Source organism: Erythrolamprus reginae, chromosome 2 (assembly GCF_031021105.1).
Source record: "Erythrolamprus reginae isolate rEryReg1 chromosome 2, rEryReg1.hap1, whole genome shotgun sequence".
Classification (NCBI taxonomy): Eukaryota; Metazoa; Chordata; class Lepidosauria; order Squamata; family Dipsadidae; genus Erythrolamprus; species Erythrolamprus reginae.
Genome location: NC_091951.1, coordinates 152142787 through 152166105, shown reverse-complemented (window position 1 = coordinate 152166105; position 23319 = coordinate 152142787). Strand labels below are relative to the sequence as shown.

Here is a 23319-nt window from a genome sequence, read left to right as displayed (position 1 = left end):
GGGAATGTGTTCTTCCTGTTTAAGCCATTATTTTATTGGTCAAATTTTTCAATATTTACAATGCAAGTTTGTTGCAACTGGAAAAACTTGAAGAGAAATGTCAGATTGATTAATGTCTTCATCAGGAACATACCTAATTGTTCTGATCATCTAATGTGTGGAACAAAGTAAACATAGGATGTACAGTATATTTCCTCCAGTATTTATTTCAGTAAGTTGTCATCACTCATTCTGGGATTTTCCAGAAGCCAAAAAAATAAGTGCTATTACTGACTTGGGGAGAGAGCTCCATCTTTAGTTAGGTGTTGGTTTTTCAAGCCTTGTTGCTCAAATGATTACCCTTACTATCTTCTGTGACCTGCTCCTAAGATATAATTTGCATGCCTTGCAAAACGTGAATAGGGGTGATTTATACATTGCATATTTATACACAAAGCTTTCTCTCTCCAGTCTCAGGAATCATCACTATCCATTTCATTGAAATTAAATATTGGGCTATTTTAGATACACCGTAATGAATGATAGGAATTCCTGCACATATGCTTACTACCAGTATTACATTTCAATAATGTTTAGGGCTCACATACATAAGATTATTGACTTAGCAAGCAGTACTATACTTGAAGAAATATTGGATCCTTTTGGCTATATCTGAATAAAATCCAAAGTCTTTGTCGTTCCTTTGGAATTATAATAACATAAAATGATATTTCAGTATGCTATCTTATGTTTAGCATATTACCTTCTTGTTCTTTCATCTTTAAACACTGTTATGTGATTTTTCTTACCATCATTCTTAGACAATATTCTTTAGTGGTCAACATTGCCAACTTTCGCCAAGCAGATGGAGGCTCACATATTTTTCTAATCATTTGTGCCTCTTGTCCTATGTCTGCATTTCATCATGCTAGATCTGTCTAGTTTTATATCCAATTTCATGAACACAGTAAATAGAAGTTTGAGACGATAGTTGTGTGGGAAGTCAACTGTGAAGTCAAAGGGAGTGAACATATTCATTTTTGTGTCACCAGATTGTCATTTCATTTGCTATATTCTTGCCCTGAAAAACGTTGAGTTCTTGTGCTTAGCCAAGTGAAGTCAGTTTTGAAATACATGGAAGTACTTTTGAGTTAGCCTATCCAGGGGCTATTCTTTTGAATTAATAATTCTACTAAATGCTCAAACCTCTTCTGTACCCTGGATGTGGTCCAAACGAGCCATACCCATGATTGTGGCTACCACTTTGGTAACCATATACAAACCTTCATGCCTTACAATAAAAAAAAACAGTAATCTGTAAAAATAACAAAAGAAGTTGGTTCTCTCAAAATATTTACTTTGATTTGTCACCATCATAGCTCTGGCATTTTAATTTTCCTTTACTAGCATTTTACTAAGGGACTTCTGAATTTATATTTGTTCTAAAAAGTAATATCTTTGTTGCATCAGTATTTCTGGTGGGAAAGGGCCATTGCAATCTTGGTTTTGAAAACTGTTAATGTGCAAACCAGCGTCTTGTTTGTGTAGCATACTTAAAATTAATATATTTAAAAATGCTTTATTCTGTTCTTAAATAAAAAAAAGAAATACCAGTACTATGAATGTTGATTTTTTCCCCCTGTACATTATGTATATTTGTTAACATTTCAGAAATAGGCTTGAACTTTTTAGACCATGAAAATGTTTTAGGCATAAAATAAAGAGGAGAGGGGAGAGACCAGGAATCATTAACTGCTGTTTTCATAATAGATATTTCCTCCAGCTAAAGAACAGAAAGTGTCATCTTACATTGTAGATTTTCTGAATGTTCTAGTGGTTTGAATTACATATTTTTATTCTCTTTAAAGAAAGAAACAGTTACAGTATACTGTCAAATCAGAAAGATATTGATAACTTTGATCAAAAGAAATACATTAAATGAAACTACTGAATAAGACACACACACTCACACACAAACAAGCATACAGAGGAAACCTGGATAGGTAGTTGGGGGGTTTTGGTTTTGTATTTCCTTCAGTGGAGACACTTATTTTAGAAAAGGAAAAGCTTACATATAAAAAGTTATAAGTGCCTTCAAATAGTTCAGAAATGCAATAAAACAATGTTCTATGTGTATTTTAGAAGCTTTTTATCTACTCCCTTTAAAGTCCCCTTTTCACTATATTTTCTATCTTTTAGATTTTAAATTTAGATTCAATTTTAAAATTCTAATATGTTTATTTCTGATTTTTATATTGTTGTCTTACTCCCTGTTGTCATTCTATAGAGTTGCATGCTTTCTGAAGAGTTCATTCTTACTTTTTTAGTTTGTTTTCAGTTTCTGACTATTTCTTCATCATTTGTACTTGGTTGGGCTTTTTTGGCTGGATGCCTTGGTTCTCTCTTTAATATTTGCTCCCTCTTAGGGAAATGGCTAGAACAACATTTATCCCATACCAGCTTTGAGGGAAGGAAAAAGATGTATCTTTCCAACAGTTTTTCTAGTTGCTCTTTTTCCGATTGCCTCTTCTAATAGGGGCTGTCTTTTAGTTTGCCTCTTTATTTGAGTTACACACTTTGACTGTTTGTGCAACCTTTTCTTCCCAAGGCCTGTGAACATATTTTCTATCTTCCTCTTGTGTCCAACAGCTGCTGTTTGATTGACAATCAGGTTGTCTTGACAACTGGGGAGGCCCAAGAAGGTGGGAGGAAGGAGCACAGATGCTTTTTATCTGTTCATCAATCTGTCCTTCCACATACCGTATATATCCATTACTTCTTACATTTGAATCAATAAGATGTCCAGTTTAACAATCCAATTCTAATTTTTTATTTTATTTTTCCTGGATTTGTCAAAGTCACCCAACTCCAGCATGATTCTGAATGGTATATAAAAATTCCAGTATAGTGGTACCTCTACTTAAGAACTTAAATCGTTCTGTGACCAAGTTCTTAAGTAGAAACGTTCTTAAGTAGAAGCAATGTTTCCCATAGGAATCAATGTAAAAGCAAATTATGCATGCAAACCCATTAGGAAAGAAATAAAAGCTCGGAATTTGGGTGGAAGGAGGAGGAAGACAGTCACTGCTGAAGGAAGAAGGTAAGGTGAGGGGAATAAAAAAAAATCCAAAACTTTAAGGCTTAAAAAAGGGGGGGACTCTAAGGAGCACGCGCCTCCAATATGACCGGTGCGAGACTGCCTCCCATACACTGGCTGCTGCAGCTGCTACCTGCTTCCTCTTCCTTCCCATGCTGAAGGGCTCTCCTCTCACTCGCTCGTTTGTAGCCGGTGCCTTTTCTTCGCTGTGGTGACTCTTCGGCTGTCCAGAGCGAAGGGAGCATTTCCTTTCTCTGGGTGCTGGCAGAGGTTTATTCCCTGTCCAAGCACCCAGAGAAAGGGAAATGCTTTGTTCGCTCTGGACTGCCAAAGCCTCCTTAAGCGCCACCAAAAGGCTCCTCTGGCAGCCCAGATGGCCGGGATTAAAGGGGGAATGGCAAGAAACTGGCCAGGCCTTCATGCTGCTCTCAAATTTCCTGGGAAATTTTTCCGGCCTCGGGTTCTTAAGTAGAAAATGGTTCTTAAGTAGAGGCAAAAAAATCTTCAACACTCGGTTCTTATCTAGAAAAGTTCTTAAGTAGAGGCATTCTTAAGTAGAGGTATCACTAAAGGTATTTCGTGTGTTGCTAAATGAAAACTAAACCCAAAAGAATTGCAACTAGCTACTTGTATTTGGCCATTAAATAAAGCAGTCACTAAATGAAACTGCTTACAACCTTACTTCAGCTTTCTTTTGTTTACAAAAGTCACAAAGTGAAGATTACCCATAAAATTGTAACTGCAAATGGTTACTAAATGAGGCAATTGAACTGTACGTGCTTTACGAACAACTGAATACCCTGTGACTGCCTGAATTAAAAGTACAGTATTCCCAATATTTAAGCGGTGGGAAACGCGTGCCGCCCAATCCCGAAGGACTCGGGGCAGCTTACAACAATGTAAAAAAAACAAAATTGCAATTTTTTTTAAAAAGCCTGGGACCAGAGCCAGGTCTTAAAAGAGAAACCAAAGAGATTGAGAGCCCTGCTTATCTCCCAGGGGTGCTTTTCCACAGCGCAAGAGTTATGACAGAAAAGACACTTGTTTGGTCCCATAAAATGGAAGCACTTCATTGATGGGACCTGGAGTGCATCCCCCCTGCCCAGACACTGATAGCCAGGAACAGAGACAAGTGATATGTCAAGTATCCATATCCTATACCAGTGATGGCAAATCTATGGCACAGGTGCCACAGGTGGCACATGGAGCCATATCTGCTGGAATGTGAGCCATTGCTCTTGCTCAGCTCCAATGTGCGTGTGTGTGCTGGCCAGTTGATTTTTGGTTCGCATAGAGGCTCTGGGAGGACGTTTTTTGGCTTCCAGAGAGCCTCCAGGGAGATGGGGGAGGACATTTCTACCTTTCCCCAGCTCCAGGGAAGCCTTTGGAGCCTGGGGAGGGTGAAATTTTAGCCTACTGGGCCCACCAGAAGTCGGCCCCCAAGGGCCTCCGGGGGGTGGGGGAAGGCCCCCCAAGGGCCTCCCCAGGCATTGAATTATTGGTGTGGGCACTCACACATGTATGATAGCACGTGCACACGTTCTTTCGGCACTTGAGGAAAAAAAGGTTCACTATGAAAGACTTTAAGAATTGTCCTCAACATAACAACGTGACGCAGCCATTGTAGCATCCCTACGGTCATGTGATTCAGATGCTTGACAACTGGTCAATATTTATGACAGTTGCAGTGTCCTGGGGCCACCCAATCCCCTTTTGCATCTTTCTGACAAAAGTCAATGGGGAAGCCAGATTAATTTAACAACCATGTTAACTGACTTAAAAGCAGTGATTCACAACAACCAAGGCAAGGAAGGTTGTGAAATGGTGGCAAAACTCAAATGTATTGCTTGCAACAAAAATGTTGGGCTCAATTGTGGTCATAAATCAAAGACTTATTCTACTTGGAAGAGTTACATTGTTGTACAAATCTGTAAGAGCAGTAAAAGAGTTTAATTTGGCTAGGATCTGGGAAGATTGAATAGGTTGCCTGTTCAAAATATGCCTCAAAATGTTTGCAATTTGTCACCTTTTCACAATATTGCTGCACATACTTTCTGTAACCTTTTAAGAGCAGAATTTATTTATTCATTCATTCATTCATTCATTCGTTTTTTATGCCGCCCTTCTCCTTAAACTCAGGGCGGCTTACAACATGTTAGCAATAGCACTTTCTCACAAAGCTAGCATATTGCCCCCACAATCTGGGTCCTCATTTTACCCACCTCGGAAGGATGGAAGGCTGAGTCAACCTTGAGCCAGTGATGAGATTTGAACTGCTAACCTACAGATCTACAATCAGCTTCAGTGGCCTGCAGTACAGCACTCTACCTGCTGCGCCACCCCGGTTCATATATTATTTATTTATTTATTTATTTATTTATTTATTTATTTATTTATTTATTTATTTATTTATTTATTTATTTATTTATTTATTTATTTATTTATTTATTTATTTATTTATTTATTTATTTATTTATTTATTTATTTATTTATTTATTTATTTATTTATTTATTTATTAGATTTGTATGCCGCCCCACTCCGCAGAATAATTCCTGCCTCGTCCTAATATCTTTAAAAAATTGTTATTTACTTTGTTTTGGGGGCCAAAGCCCCTCATTGTTAATAGTATAGTTACACAACCACATACTGCTGCTAAATTAAAAATACAAGTTCAAGAGAATGGGAAGGGAGGAAGATGCTATAGCACTCATTGGAAACCCTTTCCCTCTTTGCTCTATTTAAAGCTTCAGTGACCTATATATCCCTGATCAATAAAGTACTGTACATGGTGCAGTGAAAACATAAGCTGCATTAGGTACTAGATAAGGAAGCTAGATTGTATCATAGGCATATTCTTCATAATATTTCTGTAAAGTAGGACTGGACAAAACATTTGGAAAAATATGACATAGATCATTCAGCCTTTGGGTTGAATGTAGTCTTATGTTAAATATGTTAAAATATGCGTGTCTCGCATGATGTTGGCTCTCTAGAAATCTCCATTCAAAAGGGAATATATGAAAGAACGATTAATCTTCAGTGCTTTACTGTACCTGAAAATAAACTATTACATTCAATGAGACGTAATTCTAAACTTCTAGCATAAATTTATTTATTTAGAACATCCTCTGAAATTGTACTGTTAATACACGATTGCATAAATCTGTCTGGCTTTGACCTTAAAGTGGTCAGTCTTATGATGCTGATTTCAAATAATTCTTTCATTAATTCCTTGGAATATATTTCATTTTACTGAAAAACTTTAGTATAACATTGTGTCAAGAGTGGGCAAAATTGTAAGTTTGGCATCAGTACTTTTAATTACAGTACTTTCTTTGATGTCCTCCAAGATCCGTAATCACCTCGTTTCTTTTAAAGATTCTTTTAGCAAAAAAGAAAAAGAATTCTGATACCATTTACACCAAAGCATAACCTCTAGCATTACCTTTATTTGTAACAATGCCTTTGAATCCCACAAAATTGCCACTGAAGTGATGAAGTTAAACCATTCTGGGTGTCTAGTTTGCTTTCAGAGAAACGGGAATTTCATGATCAACCCAACTCACTACGGCAATGTTTTAAATTTATAGGCAAGTCTCCAGTGTCTGCCTTTTTGTGAATGCATCCATAATATGCTCCCAAACTTCCAGAGTTTGCAGCCTTCCAAAATTACTGGATACATAAAAATGTAATTTAACAGCAACAAAAATCATTCATATAACACAGGTGTATTATTTAAAAATTATTTTAATTGATCAATTAAATTCTTATGGCCATACATCTTATAACAGTAAATTTCAGTGGCATGCAAAATTAAAACCAACAATTTAATCCAAACTATAATGTTGAATGTCACAAAAATACCAGCTTATAAGAAAAAATATTAACCAAGAGAGCACTCCTAAATTTCTGGTCCAGATCTTTTATGTCTTACAAAATGGTAACTCAGCCTGGTTTGTCTGGATCTCCAGGATGATACCGTCTAGAAGGCAGGTACTGCCACAGAGAAGGAATAACTCCTGGGTTCAAATAGTTTACATTGTCCAATTGCAGGAAATCTGAGCATATCCTCTCCCCTAGTTCTATGCAACATAGGACTTCATAGGAGATAACCAACATCTTGGATTATCATAATAATAATACAGTATATACTGTATATATTATGTACAAGAATGTATCTGTTCTGAATTTGCAATTAAGTATCTATTTAAAAATTCATGTACAAATTCAAATTATTTTTATAAAGGAAATTTAAAATAATTCTTTAAAAAATTAAATAAATCTTTTTAAAATGTTTCATTTTTGCATAATAAAAATATTTGATATTAAAGTTCTTGTAAACAGATGCTATGGGTTTTCAGCCAACACCAATATAATAAATTAAAGCTCTACACTGGCTCGTTAATTAATGTATATATGAATATTGCTTGTGTGTTTAATGGGACTTACTCCCTTGTAAATCTTTTCGTAACCTTAATCCCGTGGCATCTGAAATCCGATCTATATTCAGCCTCTTATGTTAATGTAATTTGCAGCTCAGTCCTCTTGATGTTTTGCTAAGAATTACGCCTACGCGGAAACATTATTAGGAAATATTTGAAGCACAAAAAGTGCAGTCCCCCTCGTAAACATTTCTACTGAGCCAAGCATTTTATGGTTCTGAGCGAAAACAGTGTAATACTGTATTTCAATACAGTACTGTACATCTAAGCAACTAAGTAAAATCCTCGTTGCTCCCCTCCATAATATTCCTACCCCGGAACAAAATTTTCCCGGAACTCCGGTGATAGGAAGCTGACTCTAGCCGGCTTCGTTATAGAAGCAATCGACACACTTCAAGATGGCGGCGACCCCGCTGTGCTGCTTTCGGCGAATGCCGGTTCAGCGGCTGCTCTTCTGGGCGACTTGTAGGAAAATTCCGCTTCGAGGTTTAGCTTCTGGACGCCCGGCCTTCGGTTCTCAATTCCGAAGTGCATACAGTTTGGACCAACTCTATCAGCCGCAGGAAAAGGAAGCTGACGCTGCCAAGGTTGGGATTCGGAAGTCAGTCCAGCATATCTGAAACCGCCAGATTGGCAGCAGATTTAATTTAGAATAGAAACTGATGATGATATTGCTCTGAAATTTGGCGACTCCTCTCACCAAATCTCAGAGCAATGCATACATCATTAGATTATGTTCTAAATTAACTGCTGCCAATCTGGTAGTAGTAAATAAAAAGTAGGAGAAAGAAAAAAATAATACAGGTGGCTTAGGACTCTGGTGCTTGTATGTATTTCAAAGAGGCTCTGCATGTAGACCTACTATAATTTTGCGGTACTCAACGATATGCATTTCTGTGTTAACAGGATTTGGCAAGCCAGACAATTCCAGAGATTCCTGTGGGTGAGTCCAGCACATAAGCAAAATGCCTTGACTTTTGAAAGAGATTTCGTTAATGTGTTTTATCTCTTTTATCCACTTTATAAATCAGTGTAAATTTGGCCCCCAAATAAATGCCATTCAACTTATTGGAATTTATTTTTGATTAGGTGTGCATTGGCATATACAGTACTGAAAATTAGAATATTTTTTAGAAAGGATGTATTATTGCACAGAAGGGTCGGTGGCTATGTGTGAGTAGATGGTAATATAATGTTTTAAAATAAATATGCATAAAGATGGAACAACTTGACTGTATCCACAAGGGAGGAATGGGTGGTGATGATGACAACAATGATGATGTTGGAATTTGCTGAGTTGGCTAAATTGACATTTGAAAAGACATTTGTTTTATTGCTGACTGGAAAGCCTTAATGGTCTTTCTTACTTTTACACTTGAACTCTTTTTTTTTCTATTTCTTTTATTTATATTTGTTTGTGTTAGTTTTAATCTTTCAAAAATTCTTAATAAAATTACTTTTGGGGGGAAACAGCATTAAAAAACCCTTCAGCAAAAGGAGAATTACGTATTTTTAACTGTGAAATTATTCCTAAAAATGGTTTCATGGGCAATATTGTATTTTAAGAGACTGTCTATTCTTAATACAGTTTTCCAAATGACAATATAGATACTCCTCAACTTAACAAAAGTTCACTTAGTGACCAAAGATGTACAAGTAATTTATGACCATTTTCACATTTATGACTTGGTCACGCGATTTACAATCAGATGCTTGACAACTGACTCTTATGATGGTTGCAGTGTCTTGGGATCATGTGATCAACTTTTGCAATCTTCTGACAAGCAAAGTCAATGGGGAAACCAATTTCACTTTTAAGTGTTAGTAATTTAACAACTGCCCTTAACAAATGTGGCAAGAAAAGTTGTAGAATGGGGCAAAATTCAGTTAACAAATTTCTCATTTAGCAACAAACATTTTGGGCTCAATTGTAATAAGTAAATACTATACTATCTGTATTTGTTAACTCCTTCCACTTCTCTCTTAAATATATTTAGAGCCTAAATGGGTATCTTTTCAATCCTTTATCATGCTTTCGTTTTTTGGATTTCCAGATCGTTTGTCTGTATCCTATTCACGGAGCAGTGGCCCAGGAGGCCAGAATGTGAATAAAGGTAAAAACAAAACAAACTCTGTCTACATATACATTTATTACTTGAGAACAAATCCCGTTGGCATTAATGATACTTCCTACAATAAAATTAAGATACGGATTTTGGAGTTGGGCAGCCTAGAAATTTGACAAATAAGATCAAGTATTAATGAGCAGCACACTTATTAATAAATTGGGAGGAAAAGATAGGCCCTTTCAAGCTGTATAACTCTTTACCCTGCAGAGTAGTTATTTTTTCTTCTTTTCACACCCAGTGAATTCAAAAGCAGAAGTCCGATTCCATTTGGCATCAGCAGATTGGATTTCTGAAGAAGTGCGACAAAAAATGGCAGTGCTGGTAATTCTAAAAAAATATTTTCCCCCTTTAAGGTAGATTGTTAAGTAGCATACACTTAGTTTTCCAATTTCCTGTAAAAACTTTTGCACAAAATTTCCTACATAAAAAATAATAGACCATCCAGAGGGAGCCATTTAGGTTGTCTAGCAAAGTATAAATCCATAAAGATATAATATCAGAAGATGGATCTTAAAAATTGCTTTATCCCATTATGAGATTTAAATTATTTTTTTACAAGCACTCTGATAGAATAAGTAAAAGTCTGGTAAAAGATATGATATTAGGAACCACTGAAAATAGGAGTCATTTACTAGGTTGGTGGTTGATAATTCTGTCAATTATATTCTTTATGTGATTGTTTATTAGAAACATATGTATATATAATTTGTCCACTAATATAGGAAGTAACTGGTTTCACAGTTTACTAACTCTTAATATGGCTTGCTTGATTTTGGCTTAGTGGGATCATAAAACCTTCATTATTGTGTAACATTATGTAATTTTAACCACTACACTACAGTTTTACATAGTGACTTTAAAAATCATATTTTGATAATACTGTAGAAACCTGCTTTATTTTCCAGAGAATAGAAAATTATATAAACATGCCTCTTTAAAGGAGATGGGAGTTTAGAAATGTGAAAAATAAATACAATAAATAATAAAATGTTTTTATTTCCCAGCAAAAAAATAAGATCAATAAATTGGGAGAGATAATAATCACTTCTGAAGTGAGTCGCTATCAGATGAGGAATATGGCAGACTGCTTACAAAAGATCAGGAACATAATTGCAGAATCTACTGTGAGTCCTCATGTTATGTCTGAAGAAACTGCTGATATGATCAGAGAAAGGTAAATTTGAGACAAAAATAACAGGTGACTGAATTAGAATTCCTTTGGACATAAGAACATGATTCATATACACCAGGATGCTCCCTTAGGCCAAGATGGAGCCATTTGTAATTAAAATAAGAACTTCTTCTCTCATTCTCATTTTCACATTAGGCAGTTTGAGTATCTACAGTTTAATACATCATAATAAGACAGTCTAGTTGTTAATTTTTCTTAATTTCAATTAGAGAAGGAAAGAAACATTTTTTTGCTAATTTTGGATGGCGCATGATCAATACGAACATTATGCATTTAAAATACCGATTAACTTAGATAGACATTGTTTAAAACCAGCAATTCTGCCAATTATATTCAGATTGTATAAATGTTATATACAGCTGGTTCCGCACAACAAAGTAAGCCATAAAGTGACTTGCCTTGCTTTAACTAAAGATAAAAGTGAAATATGAAGCTAAATATGATTTTCTTTCAGTTTGTAAACTTTTATTTGTATGTTAGCCTTATATGTGGACCACATCCTGATAGCTTGTTCAACAATGGCTTAACAACTTGGTTTTAGCATACTGACATAAACAGCCCTATTCATGAACAATCTCTATTTCAAATCTTGATATAAATAAGATACACAATTTCTGATAGTAATCAAAAACATTTCTCAGAAAATCTTTTTTTGGAAAATTAACCACAATTAAAAGCATTTTTGCATTAAAGATGCTTTAATTTTAAAATACATTATAAAATTTGCAGAGTGAGAAATGTAAACATTTCTCTGCTGCTGTGTTCCTTGAGGAGCATCTTTTCCAAAATTGCCATTTGAATTGGAAAAATCTTCTTCACTTATGCTAGTAAAAAGTTCTGCCCAGATCAAACATAAAAAATAAATCCCCTTTGCTTTCTCCTGGTAATTTATACTTGTATAAAACATGGGTGTGGCTCTTGCTGGGTGCAGGACAATTCAAATTATTTTGGGGACTTTTGGAACAGATAAAACTTGACAACAAAGCATTTCGCTAAAGTTTAATAAAATTAGTCTCTGTAATTTATTTATTTATTTATTTTATTATTTATTTATTATTTGGATTTGTATGCCGCCCCTCTCCGAAAACTCGGGGCGGCATACAAATGAATGGGCAAGCATTTCTCACCGCCATTTACTAACTGTGCTCACTTCAGTTGAATCAAGATTAACAGCTAATTCAACAGCTCCCTCTAAACCAACATGCTTTCTTTCTTGAAGTTTAATTTACTTATACATTGTTGTTATGTTGTTGTAATATGTGCTATATTTGTAACTCCCAAGGGAGAGGCAGATTTTCCCTTATCACATGCCCCCTAAAGTTTCTGCTTCTTGAGGGAATGTAGAATGGAAATTTTAGTTTTCTATTACCATTCTTGTATATTTCTGTGATTGGCCAGTATAGGCTGTGGGAGTTCTATATCTTACACCCCACAGTTAACAAAGAGGGCATCTCCTACCCAAGTAAACAGTCTGAAGTAAAAGTGCTACAAAGTACTGTGCTAGAGGTTTCTGAGAAAAGAAGGATAGAAACTCTTCACAATCCGCCCTATGGAATCAGATCTGGCCATTACAATATTATTTTATGAACATTTGGTCTAGAAGGGTAAGAATCCAGAATTAATTTACAACCACTTAAATATCATTTTCTACATCTGTTTGGTTTTAGGGTGGAGAAGATGAACAGAGAACGCCTCCGACAAAAAAAAGCACGATCTTCTTTGAAGCAAAGTAGACAAGTGGACTATGACTGAACATTTTTTGGAGACATAAATAATGCAAAGACATATTCCTTGGACTCTTCTATTTCCTAGATGGAAAGGAGAAACTTCTTGTGTTCTTTACATTAAAATAAAAAAAAACTGTATTATCAAAATTTGCCCTTGAAATAGGAATGGATGTTTAATTACATCTATAATATTAGTTATGGTGGCTGAATATAAAGATGGTGCTTGATGTATAACCACAATCGAGCATAATATTTCTGTTGCCAAGCGAGACAGTTATTAAGTGAGCTTTTCCTCATTTTACAACCCTCCTTGCTACAGTTGTTAAGATAATTATTTCTGGGAGTTAACTGTCCATGTCTACAAGAATGTGGAGTGCCCTCTGTGGATATGATAGGATCAAACCTATGTGCCTGGTTAAGGCAACCCACTCCTTTGGTTAGTTTAAGAATATCATTATTTGTTGAAGCTTCCATTTACCCAAGGTAATTAAAACACTTCTGTTTGTCTTTATATTTGTATATGCAAGAAAATTGTTATAAATAATAAATTTGCAAGTCCAGAGGCAGAGCTTCTGAACATGAGGCTGCTCACTCGGAGAGATGCAAACTGGACAAAGCATTGTTCAAGAAATCATGTCTTTGTGTCTGTAATTTTTACATACTGCACTTGTTAAATTAGGGACACAGTTGTTAAGTGAATCTGACTTCCCTATTGACTCACTTGTCAGAAGGCTGCAAAAGGTGATTACATGACCCTGTGACAACGCAACTTGTGAGTCAGTATTGCCAAGTGCCTGAATGTTGACCATTGATCATGGGAATGCTGCAATGATTGTGTGTAAAACAGCCATAAGTCCATTTTTTTCAGTGCAGTTGTAAATTTGAACAATCACCAAACAAACTGTTATAAGTCAACAACTACCTGTATAGCTAATTGAAATATTAAAGTACAGTATATTCTTGTAAAAGAAATGCTTCATAATGTTTAGATAGTAACTGCAGAAATCTCAGGAATTCTAAACCACCAAAGACAGCTGTCTTGTCTCTTCAAGTGCAGCCGTTGTCTGTAGCATTTATTAAACAAAACATATACATCTTTTATGGGCAAAGTGTTGTCCAGATCTCCTTTCTTACATAATTTCTTATACATAGTCGATAATAGATCTTATTTCCAATTTCAGCCATATTTTTTTCAATTATTTTTAATTCTTATTCTTTTTTTTCTTATACTGTAAATGCTTATTATCACATATCACTATTCGCCCTTAATTTCTAGTCTGTTCACACTTTTTAATTTCTCCTTCCAGTTCTTTAACCATCTAAGTTTATGATCTTAAATTAATTTTATAATCAAAACCAATCTTAATTCAAAATTCATATACTGAAGTATTTTACTATCTATAACATAATTTATCTTATTTCAATTTCACATGTATAAAAAAACCATTTTTCAAACAATGTTTAGTACAATGTTTTCTTCTCAAACATATTCAAAATCACTATATCATTATACACCCTTAATTTTTTAATCTCATTTAATAACCAATTATTTACCATTTTTTCCATTTCTTAGTGGAGCTTACGTCACTTTACAGTCAATATTAATCGTACAGTACTTCCTATTCAATTTTTTAAACAATATTTTGCTATATATAACAAAAATCGTCTTATATCTATTTTCATTTTAACATTAAATTTTTTTCCAGTAAGTAACTATTAAAAATTTCTAGTACTAGTTAATTCTATTAGATCATACTAAATCTACCCATACAGCACCTATTTTGATTCCTCCCTTCTTAGTCTTCCCTTTTTAAACCATTTTCTCTTGGTCTCTAACATTCCATTTTGCATTAATTTTTTGCTTGTCTTTTTATCTCTTTCTTAACTTCTCCCCCCCCCCCTTTTAAAATATGTATTGTATCTTTTCTTCTAAATCGTCCCTATCATTTTTCGATAGATTGTTTGTGTAACCCTCGCTAGAATTTTACTTTTTCGCTTCTTGTTTTCCTCTTCACCTTTTAACTTTTTTTTAGGAAGCATTTCCCCTTTTTCTCGACTCTTTCTACAACACTGTAAATCTCAGTGAAATTGTCCTAACTGGTTTTCATTTGTATCTTCTTTTTGCTCATTACTTAATTCTTGATTCTCTTTTGTATTCTCTCTTACAAATTCCTCCTCTATTTCTTGTTCTGTGTGCTTCCCTGGTTTTTCTGGCTCTAGAATATCTCTTGATATTACGTGTGCAATTTTTAACATCCCAAAGCAGTTCTTCATACACCCAACACTCCATTTTAAATTTACCAATTTTTTCTTTATATTCCATTTTAATTTCCAATCAATGGGGGAGCAGGCAAGAAAGGTCACAAGTCATTTGTGTAAGTCGCTCCCTTTTTTCCCCCTCTCCTGAGAAGTGCAATTATGCAATCCCAGGGATTTTGTATTTCATAGCATTCCCTCCTTCCCCTAGCTCCATAGTGGCTCCTGCCAGCCCATCCATATTTATTATTTATTTATTTGTTTATTATTTGGATTTGTATGCCGCCCCTCTCTGAAGACTCGGGGCGGCTCACAACAAGTGGAACAAATCATAAATAATCCGACTAGATTTAAAATATTTGAAGATTTAAAAAACCCCATATACTAACAGACACACACACAAGCATACCATGTATAAATTAAACATGCCCAGGGGGAGATGTTTCAGTTCCCCCATGCCTGACGACAAAGGTGGGTTTTAAGGAGTTTACCGAAGGCAGGAAGAGTAGGGGCAGTTCTAATCTCCGGGGGGAGTTGGTTCCAGAGGGCCGGTGCCGCCACAGAGAAGGCTCTTCCCCTGGGGCCCGCCAACCGACATTGTTTAGTTGACGGGACCCGGAGAAGGCCCACTCTGTGGGACCTAATCGGTCGCTGGGATTCGTGCGGCAGGAGGCGGTCTCGGAGATATTCTGGTCCAATGCCATGAAGGGCTTTAAAGGTCATAACCAACACTTTGAATTGTGACCGGAAACTGATCGGCAGCCAATGCAGACTGCGGAGTGATGGTGAAACATGGGCATACCTAGGTAAGCCCATGACTGCTCTCGCAGCTGCATTCTGCACGATCTGAAGTTTCCGAACACTTTTCAAAGGTAGCCCCATGCATAGAGCATTACAGTAGTCGAACCTCGAGGTGATGAGGGCATGAGTGACTGTGAGCAATGAGTCCCGGTCCAGATAGGGCCGCAATTGGTGCACCAGGCGAACCTGGGCAAACGCCCTCCTCGCCACAGCTGAGAGATAGTTTTCTAATGTGAGCTGTGGATCGAGGAGGACGCCCAAGTTGCGGACCCTCTCTGAGGGGGTCAATAATTCCCCCTCCAGGGTAATGGACGGACAGATAGGATTGTCCTTGGGAGGCAAAACCCACAGCCTCTCCGTCTTATCCGGGTTGAGTTTGAGTCTGTTGACACCCATCCAGGCCCCAACAGCCTCCAGGCACCGGCACATCACTTCCAATATTAAGTAGTCCCTGCCCAGGGGCCTTTGATGGCCTGCTTGTATTCAGTAGTGCCTGCTTATGTCTGTGGTTTTTTTCTTTCTTTTGCATGGTCATTCTGTTTCTCTGGTTAGGTATGGAGATATCACTGAAACAAGGATCCAATGAGGCAAAGCTTGTTCGGTTTCTCCTGATATTTCTTTAGAATAGAATAGAATAGAATAAGAATAGAATTGGAATACAATAGAATAGGAGTAGAGTAGATGAGTAGAATTAGAATAGAATAAGAATAGAATAGGAATAGAGTAGATAGAGTAGAACAGAATAAGAATTGAATAGCAGAGTACATTGAGTAGAATAGAATAGATTTTATTAATTAAAATCAATAATGCAACTGGACTTGGCAAAGGTTATGTGTTTCCTTTCCACAAATGCCTCATAGCAAGATGAGGATAAATTGGGCACTTCCTTAATATTTAATTTTTATACACAAATACTGTACCAACAAAATCCTTTTTTAAAAAATAAATTACATTTAGAAATCACTTTTGAGAGGGCCAGAACCTTGAATAAAATACAAGTTTAAAATGCAATACAATGGAGTAAACTTGAGTCTCCGGAATCTGCAGACAAAACCGAAATAGAGAAAATCGTAGTACAGTGATACCTCGTCTTACGAACTTAATTGGTTCCGGGACGAGGTTTTTAAGGTGAAAAGTTTGTAAGATGAAACAATGTTTCCCATAGGAATCAATGGAAAAGCGATTAATGCGTGCAAGCCCAAAACTCACCCCTTTTTCCAGCCAAAGCGCCCATTTTTGCGCTGCTGGGATTTGCCTGAGGCTCCCCTCCATGGGAAACCCCACCTCCGGACCTTTTCCGTGTTTTTGCAATGCTGCGATTTCACTGAGGCTCCCCTCGCTGGGAAACCCCACCTCCGGACTTCTGTTGCCAGCGAAGCGCCCGTTTTTGCGCTGCTGGGATTCCCCTGCAGCATTGCAAAAACACGGAAGTCTGGAGGTGGTGTTTCACATGGAGGGGAGCCTCAGGGAAATCCCAGCAGCGCAAAAACGGGCGCTTCGCTGGCAATAGAAGTCCGGAGGCGGGGCATCCCAGTGGCGGCAGCTTGGGTTTGTAAGATGAAAATAGTTTGGAAGAAGAGGCAAAAAAATCTTACACCCTGGGTTTGTATCTCGAAAAGTTTGTATGACGAGGGGTTTGTAAGACAGGTATCACTGTATTGACATTTTTCCACAGGAATAACAAAAACATAAGTAAAAATAGCAGTGCCCTCAACAAAAGATGTCATTTAAGAGTGTGCAAAACAGATGAGTTCTAAAGCTTTTCTAAATGCTGCAAGTGAGATATACTTGCAAGGGACATTTACTAAATAATAATAATAGTAATGATTTATTAGATTTGTACGCCGCCCCTCTCGGAGGACTTGGAGCGGCTCACAACAAATACGCCTATTTCTATTGTTTTGAGAGAGAAATTCATCCAGTGAGGAAAAGTGCGTCTAAGCGTCTATTGTTTGAATTTGAACAATTCAGGAAGGGAGTGGCGTGTATATTTTTTAGCCCAGTCATTCTGAGCTAAATACCAAGTTGTGAACATTTTAGCCTCTTGCTTGGCCCCGGTTTTGCAATAATTCCAACCTGCCACTAGGTGGTGATAAAAAGCTTCATTTTTTTCGGCGGATAATGACTAGTCTAAATCCAGTCAGCCCGTATTTCATAAAAACCAGGAACCTTGGTCAGGTTTTCTTTTTCGAAACCGATATGTTTAATCCTCTGGAGCAAGTAATTAAATATTGACAGGATCACATTTAAAGGCTGCGGTATGACAACGATGAGATATTAGGCACGTTTTTCGAGGGAGCCTCCTGCCCCCTCCACCGAAATGTAGCGTCGAACGCCTTGTACGTTAAATCCGCTGTCGTGCCGAAGTAAAAAAACCAGCAGAAATATTCGGAACAACGGAAGGAAAAATTAGCAGTTTAAATATTCGCCAGCAAGAGAAAACAGCAATTTCAAAATTAAAACCGCCCCTTAAAAAGTAAATCTTCCACCCCAGATGGGACTCGAACCCACAATCCCTGGCTTAGGAGGCCAGTGCCTTATCCATTAGGCCACTGGGGCTACAGAGAAAAAAGCTGCTTACGTTCATACTTAACTCTGTAATATCCGACTGTTCTTCCTGTCTTGGGTGTTTATATTTTTTGTTCCGCTTGCACAAAGTGATGATTGTAGTCCAGGGCGGGGTTACTTCTTTTATACTATTAACTGAGGAGTAAGATGGTTTTTTTAAAAAAATAAAATAAATGCTGACTGTATAATTTTACCATAATCCTCATCTCTCCCCCCCCCCCCCCCCCTTTAGTTTAATGCTTTCCACGCATTATTTTGAAGAATTCTTACCCTGAAGGCGGAATGGCCAAATTGGTTGCTCATGAGAATTGTGTTGGACAACACTGGAAACTTTAGCTTGCGGGAAACTGCTCCCAAGGGGTCTCGGACAAATCACTTTATAGAACTGGAACATCTCTAAGATGCAGACGGTCCACACATCTTCAAAGTTGCCAAGTTTGAAAGTTACTATTTATAAAATCATGAACTTTGAAGGGACTTTAAAGGCCATCTAGCCCAACCCTCTGCTCCGTGCAGGATCCATCAGAGCAAGGATTTTCTAATTGGGTCCCTTACATTCTGCAACAAATTAACATTTTCATTAAGCTTTTCTGAATATGTTCCATTTTTTTTTGCATTTTTTAAAAAAAATTCTCCACAATTCCATTCAAATGTCAATTCACACATGTGCCTTTAAGCTTTAACAATAACATATATTGTATATTTGTACATTTTAATTCAATCAATCCAAATTCAATGTCTATTTTTTGCATCTGTTTTCTACTCCTATTGATCAGTGGTTTTTCCTTCTTTCTATTACACTCCCCTCACTCTATCTCCATCTCCATCTCCTCCTTCTACCTTCTTACTCCTTCTCTCTTCCATCTACTTCTTTCTACTCCTTCTCTTCTTCCTTTTCCTTTCTATTTTCTCTTGCTCCCTCTTAGCCTTTCCCTGAGTGCTTCATCCTGATTCATCTCATATTTAACAGACTGAAAGTATATTCCAAACTTTTAAATTGATAGTGTTTTTCCTAAAATTATTATTTTGTATCATTTCTATGTACAGTAATCCCTCGCTACTTCACGGTTCATCTTTCACGGATTCGCTACTTCATGGATTTTCAAAGGGGGCTTAAATCCATTAAATCCATTAAAATTTTTAAATCCATTAAAAATTCATAAAATTCTGCTACAGTACTATGTACTCTATTAAAGAAACTGGTAGGATATCACATGTAGTTGCAGCTGAGAAACATTATAGAATGACTATTTAATGCAAAGGGTGGGTTTTAAAAGTCCAAATACTCATTAAATACATTAAAAATATCTTTCCTCTACTTCATGGAAATTCATTTTTCATGGGTGATCTTGGAACGCATCTCCTACGAAAAACGAGGGATCACTGTATATAACTTCTTGGTCTAGGTATAAGTTACCAATCTAATGCTGCTTCTCTTTAGCATAGTTTTGTCTCCTGGGTCAACGACCAGTTATCATAGTTCAATTTTTGTTTTAAATTATCTACTACACTATAGCTAAACTTTGCAAAATAGTTGTTATATCTCATGTCTCTTAATTTTAGGCCATGTTACTTCCTCCCTTTCCTTAATATATTTACTCACCATTTTATTTTCTTTATTTCTATCAATTCTAAACACCCAATAAAAATCAAGGTTATAATTGCCAGCATGGGTGTCAAGATAAAAGAGTGTTTATGCATATGTTTTGGGAATACCCGATAGTGCAGGAATTTTGGCAAAAAGTGCAAGAGGATATTAACAGAATGCTAAACATACAATGGACAATCACTAAGGAAATGCAGTATTAGTTAAAAGCAATGTGATGGAAGATTTTAGAGAAATAAAATAAGCAGCAATAGAAAGCGCTCAGGCAGTAATAGTTTTGGGTTGGAAGGATGCGACAAAATGGACAATGCAAAATTGGTATAGGTACATGGTGGACCATATTCAATTTGAAATTATGGATAAAAGGATAAATTTGGATAATGAAACTGAATTGAGACAACTGATGGGACGGTGGGACAAGGTAAGACGATATATGATGAGTAGAATCCGAGACCAAGCTACAAGAAATAAATTGGAATCACTCTATAATATGTAAATAGATATACAGTATTGCTCTTGGGTCAAAGCGGCTTATATAAGAAACACCCCCGATTGGTGGTGGGGTATGTGTGTGTATGTCGGGGTGGGTGGGCACATTTCACTATGCACTGTTTTATGTTGTGTGTATATTAAACTTGTTAAAAATTAATAAAAATATATATTTTTTAAAGGTTATAATTGCCAATTTATTTTAAGATCTTATAATCTTATATTCCTCCAATCAAAATACTTTCAGTATTACATCAAATTTTTGGATTATACAAATCCTATATCGAACACATCTTATATAGAAAAATAATGATTACCCAATTTATATTTAGTCTTCACACAAAAAGAAACTGCAGATCAACTAACCAGTAACAGAACTTCAAAAAACAAAGTCGGATGTGGTCCCCATTTACAAAATGGCAAAAAAACCAGACCCAGGTAACTACAGCTTAACATCAATACTTGGGAAAATACTAGAAAAAATCATTAAGAAACAAATCTGCCACCACTTAGAGACAAACAAAGTAATAACCAACAACCAACATGGGTTTGTTAAGAACAAATCATGTCAAACTATTTCATGCTTCAATAATGTGACCAAATTAATAGACCAGCGAAATGCAATGGGTATAGTATAACTTGGACTTCAGCAAAGCATTTGACAAAGTGGACCACAACCTACTTCTCCAGAAGCTAAAAAAAAGTGGGATAGACAGCTACACAACAGATGGATTAACAACAGGCTAACAACCATATCCAACAAGTAGGTCCAAGTCCACATGGAGAGAAGTAAGCATGGGGTACCACAAGGTTCCGTCCAAGGCCCAGTATTCTTTAATATCTTTATTAATGACCTAGATGAGGGAATAGAAGGGGAACTAACCAAATTTGCAGATGACACCAAGTTGGCGGGAGTAGCCAATAATCCAGAGGACAGGCTCAGGATCCAGATGGATCTTGACACACTTGTACACTGGGTCCAAACAAATAAAATGAAATTCAATGCAGAGAAAAGTAAAATCCTACCTAGGTAATGTTGTGGTTAGCTCTGGCCCAGCTCCTGCCCCAAGGAATATGCAGGTGGATGTGGGGGAGACATCCACATACCGCAGGCTTGTTTTGCTCCCGATGGACTCTGCCAACGAAGCCTCCTCTGACCAAGGAAGCGTGAGTGACAGGGAAGAGGGGAGTTCGGCAGACAGCCCAGGAGGAGATCAATCACCTGTATCGTCCTTGGATTCTGAACAAGAATTAATGACACAACCATACATGCGTAGAGTGATGCAGAGGAGACAACAACTGAAGGATTATTACAAGAGAAAATGAGGCCACCTGTGGTTGGGTGGGGCTGCTGTAATTAGCTGGTTTAGCCTTGTGGCAGTTTATCTGATTCATTGTTTCGTCAAGATCGTGGTTTTTGTGCTGTTCAAGATTGTGTGTGGACTCTCTGGACTTTAGAATTGGACTCAATTTCCCAGTTATAGGATGAGCAATTGGATTGCATTTAACCTGTGCCTTGTGTGTACCAGAAAATCCCTTTTGACATTTAAAAAGGGAGCTGTTTCTGTTTTTCTGCTTATAAAAACTTTTGGGTTTTCTTTTTATCGTGTGGTGTGTGTCTTCCTGGACTAATTACCCTGTAATTACGGGTGGTTGAAACACGCCGGCAGAACAGCTAAGAAAAACCAAAGACATAAACCACACTCAATAGCAGCGGATGCAAGAGGGATCTTGGGGTCTTGGTGGACAACTAACTAAATATGAGTCAGAAACCTGCAGCAGCAGCCAAAAAGGCCAATACAATCCTAAACTGCATTAACAGAGGTATACAATTTAGGGAGGTACTAATAACATTCTCTAAAGCCCTAGTTAGACTGCACCTAGATTACTGCATTCAGTTTTGGTCATTACACTACAAAAAAGACCTTGAAACTAGAAAAACGTACAGAAGAGAGCAACCAGGATAATAAGGGGAATGGAAATTAAAACATATGAAGAGATGTCACAGGAACTGGGCATGGCTGGTCTAGCGAAGAGAAGAACCAGGGGGGAAATGATAGCAGTGTTCCAATACCTGAGGGGCTGCCACAGAGAGGAGGGGGTCAGGCTGTTTTCCAAAGCACCAAAAGACCAGACAAGGAATAACAGATGGAAGCTGACCAAAGAGAGATTCAACCTGGAAATAAGGAGGAACTTTCTGACGGTGAGACCGATCACCAGTGGAATGAATAGCTTCCCTGCAGAGGTTGTGAACGCTCCAACACTTGAGACTAGGGGAGATTGGACTGCCATTTGTCCAAAATCGTATAGTGACTCCTGCTTGAACAGGGGGATTGGACTAGATGACCTACAAAGTCCCTTCCAATTTGAATGAATGAATGAATGAACAAACAAACTTCATTTCCCCCCCTTAAAATTAAGAAAATTAGCATTATGTGGTCCCTTTCTACCACCTCTCCAGATACGTCTGTTTCCCAAAATTATATTCAGTATGATCAATATCAGGTCAAGGGTTCTCTGAGACTCTTGTGCCTCCTTCTACATTCTGAGGAGGAAGTGGTCAGCCTGACATCTTCCTAGCAAAACCAGGCATGGCAGAATGTGTCTCTCAGCAAATAAAGGAATACCTTCTGCTCAGGAGCATCAAAGTGTTGTTTTCCTGTGGAAGAGCATCAGGGACGTAGGCTGGGATGTAAGAAAAAGGCAGGTTGGTGCCAATTCTTGATGGCAGAAGAAGGCTCTGCTCTCAGTCCCCTCTAATCCCACTGAATGATCCCTCCATGGAATCAGACAACAGGAACCAGAGGTCCCATGCCTGTATCCACACTTCCCCTTGTAGGATCTCATGCACATGTGCGTCCCCTTGTGAGATTTTGTTTCCTGCGTGTGCACAAAAGCGAAATCTCACTGGGATGCACATGCACGCCTGCAGCAGAGATGAACCTGCGCACAGAGCTCAATTTTCGCTACCAATACGCTGTCCTTATCCGTATCGATAGCAACCCGATGCTGGGTGGGATGAGATGAGAGAA

At 37.2% G+C, this 23319-nt stretch overlaps 1 protein-coding gene and 1 non-coding gene across 2 annotated transcripts; one reads left to right on the top strand and one right to left on the bottom strand.

Annotated features, from left to right (window-relative positions):
• The first annotated feature begins 7890 nt into the window (after window positions 1-7890).
• On the top strand, window positions 7891-13198 carry MRPL58 (mitochondrial ribosomal protein L58). Its single transcript, XM_070735948.1, has 6 exons — window positions 7891-8106; window positions 8426-8462; window positions 9574-9633; window positions 9887-9969; window positions 10653-10822; window positions 12508-13198. The coding sequence occupies exons 1-6, from the start codon at window positions 7918-7920 to the stop codon at window positions 12590-12592; spliced, it is 624 nt and encodes a 207-aa protein (XP_070592049.1). The 5' UTR covers window positions 7891-7917; the 3' UTR covers window positions 12593-13198.
• Window positions 13199-18110: 4912 nt separating this feature from the next.
• On the bottom strand, window positions 18111-18183 carry TRNAR-CCU (transfer RNA arginine (anticodon CCU)). Its single transcript has one exon. It is a non-coding gene; the product is annotated as a tRNA-Arg (tRNA).
• Between the last annotated feature and the right edge of the window lie 5136 nt (window positions 18184-23319).

Coding starts and splice junctions, on each gene's coding strand:
- MRPL58 (XM_070735948.1), top strand. CDS start 7,918: ATGGCGGCGACCCCGCTGTGCTGCTTTCGGCGAATGCCGGTTCAGCGG. Junction 9,970..10,652: donor GACAAAAAATGGCAGTGCTG/GTAATTCTAAAA, acceptor TTTATTTCCCAG/CAAAAAAATAAGATCAATAA. Junction 10,823..12,507: donor GCTGATATGATCAGAGAAAG/GTAAATTTGAGA, acceptor GTTTGGTTTTAG/GGTGGAGAAGATGAACAGAG.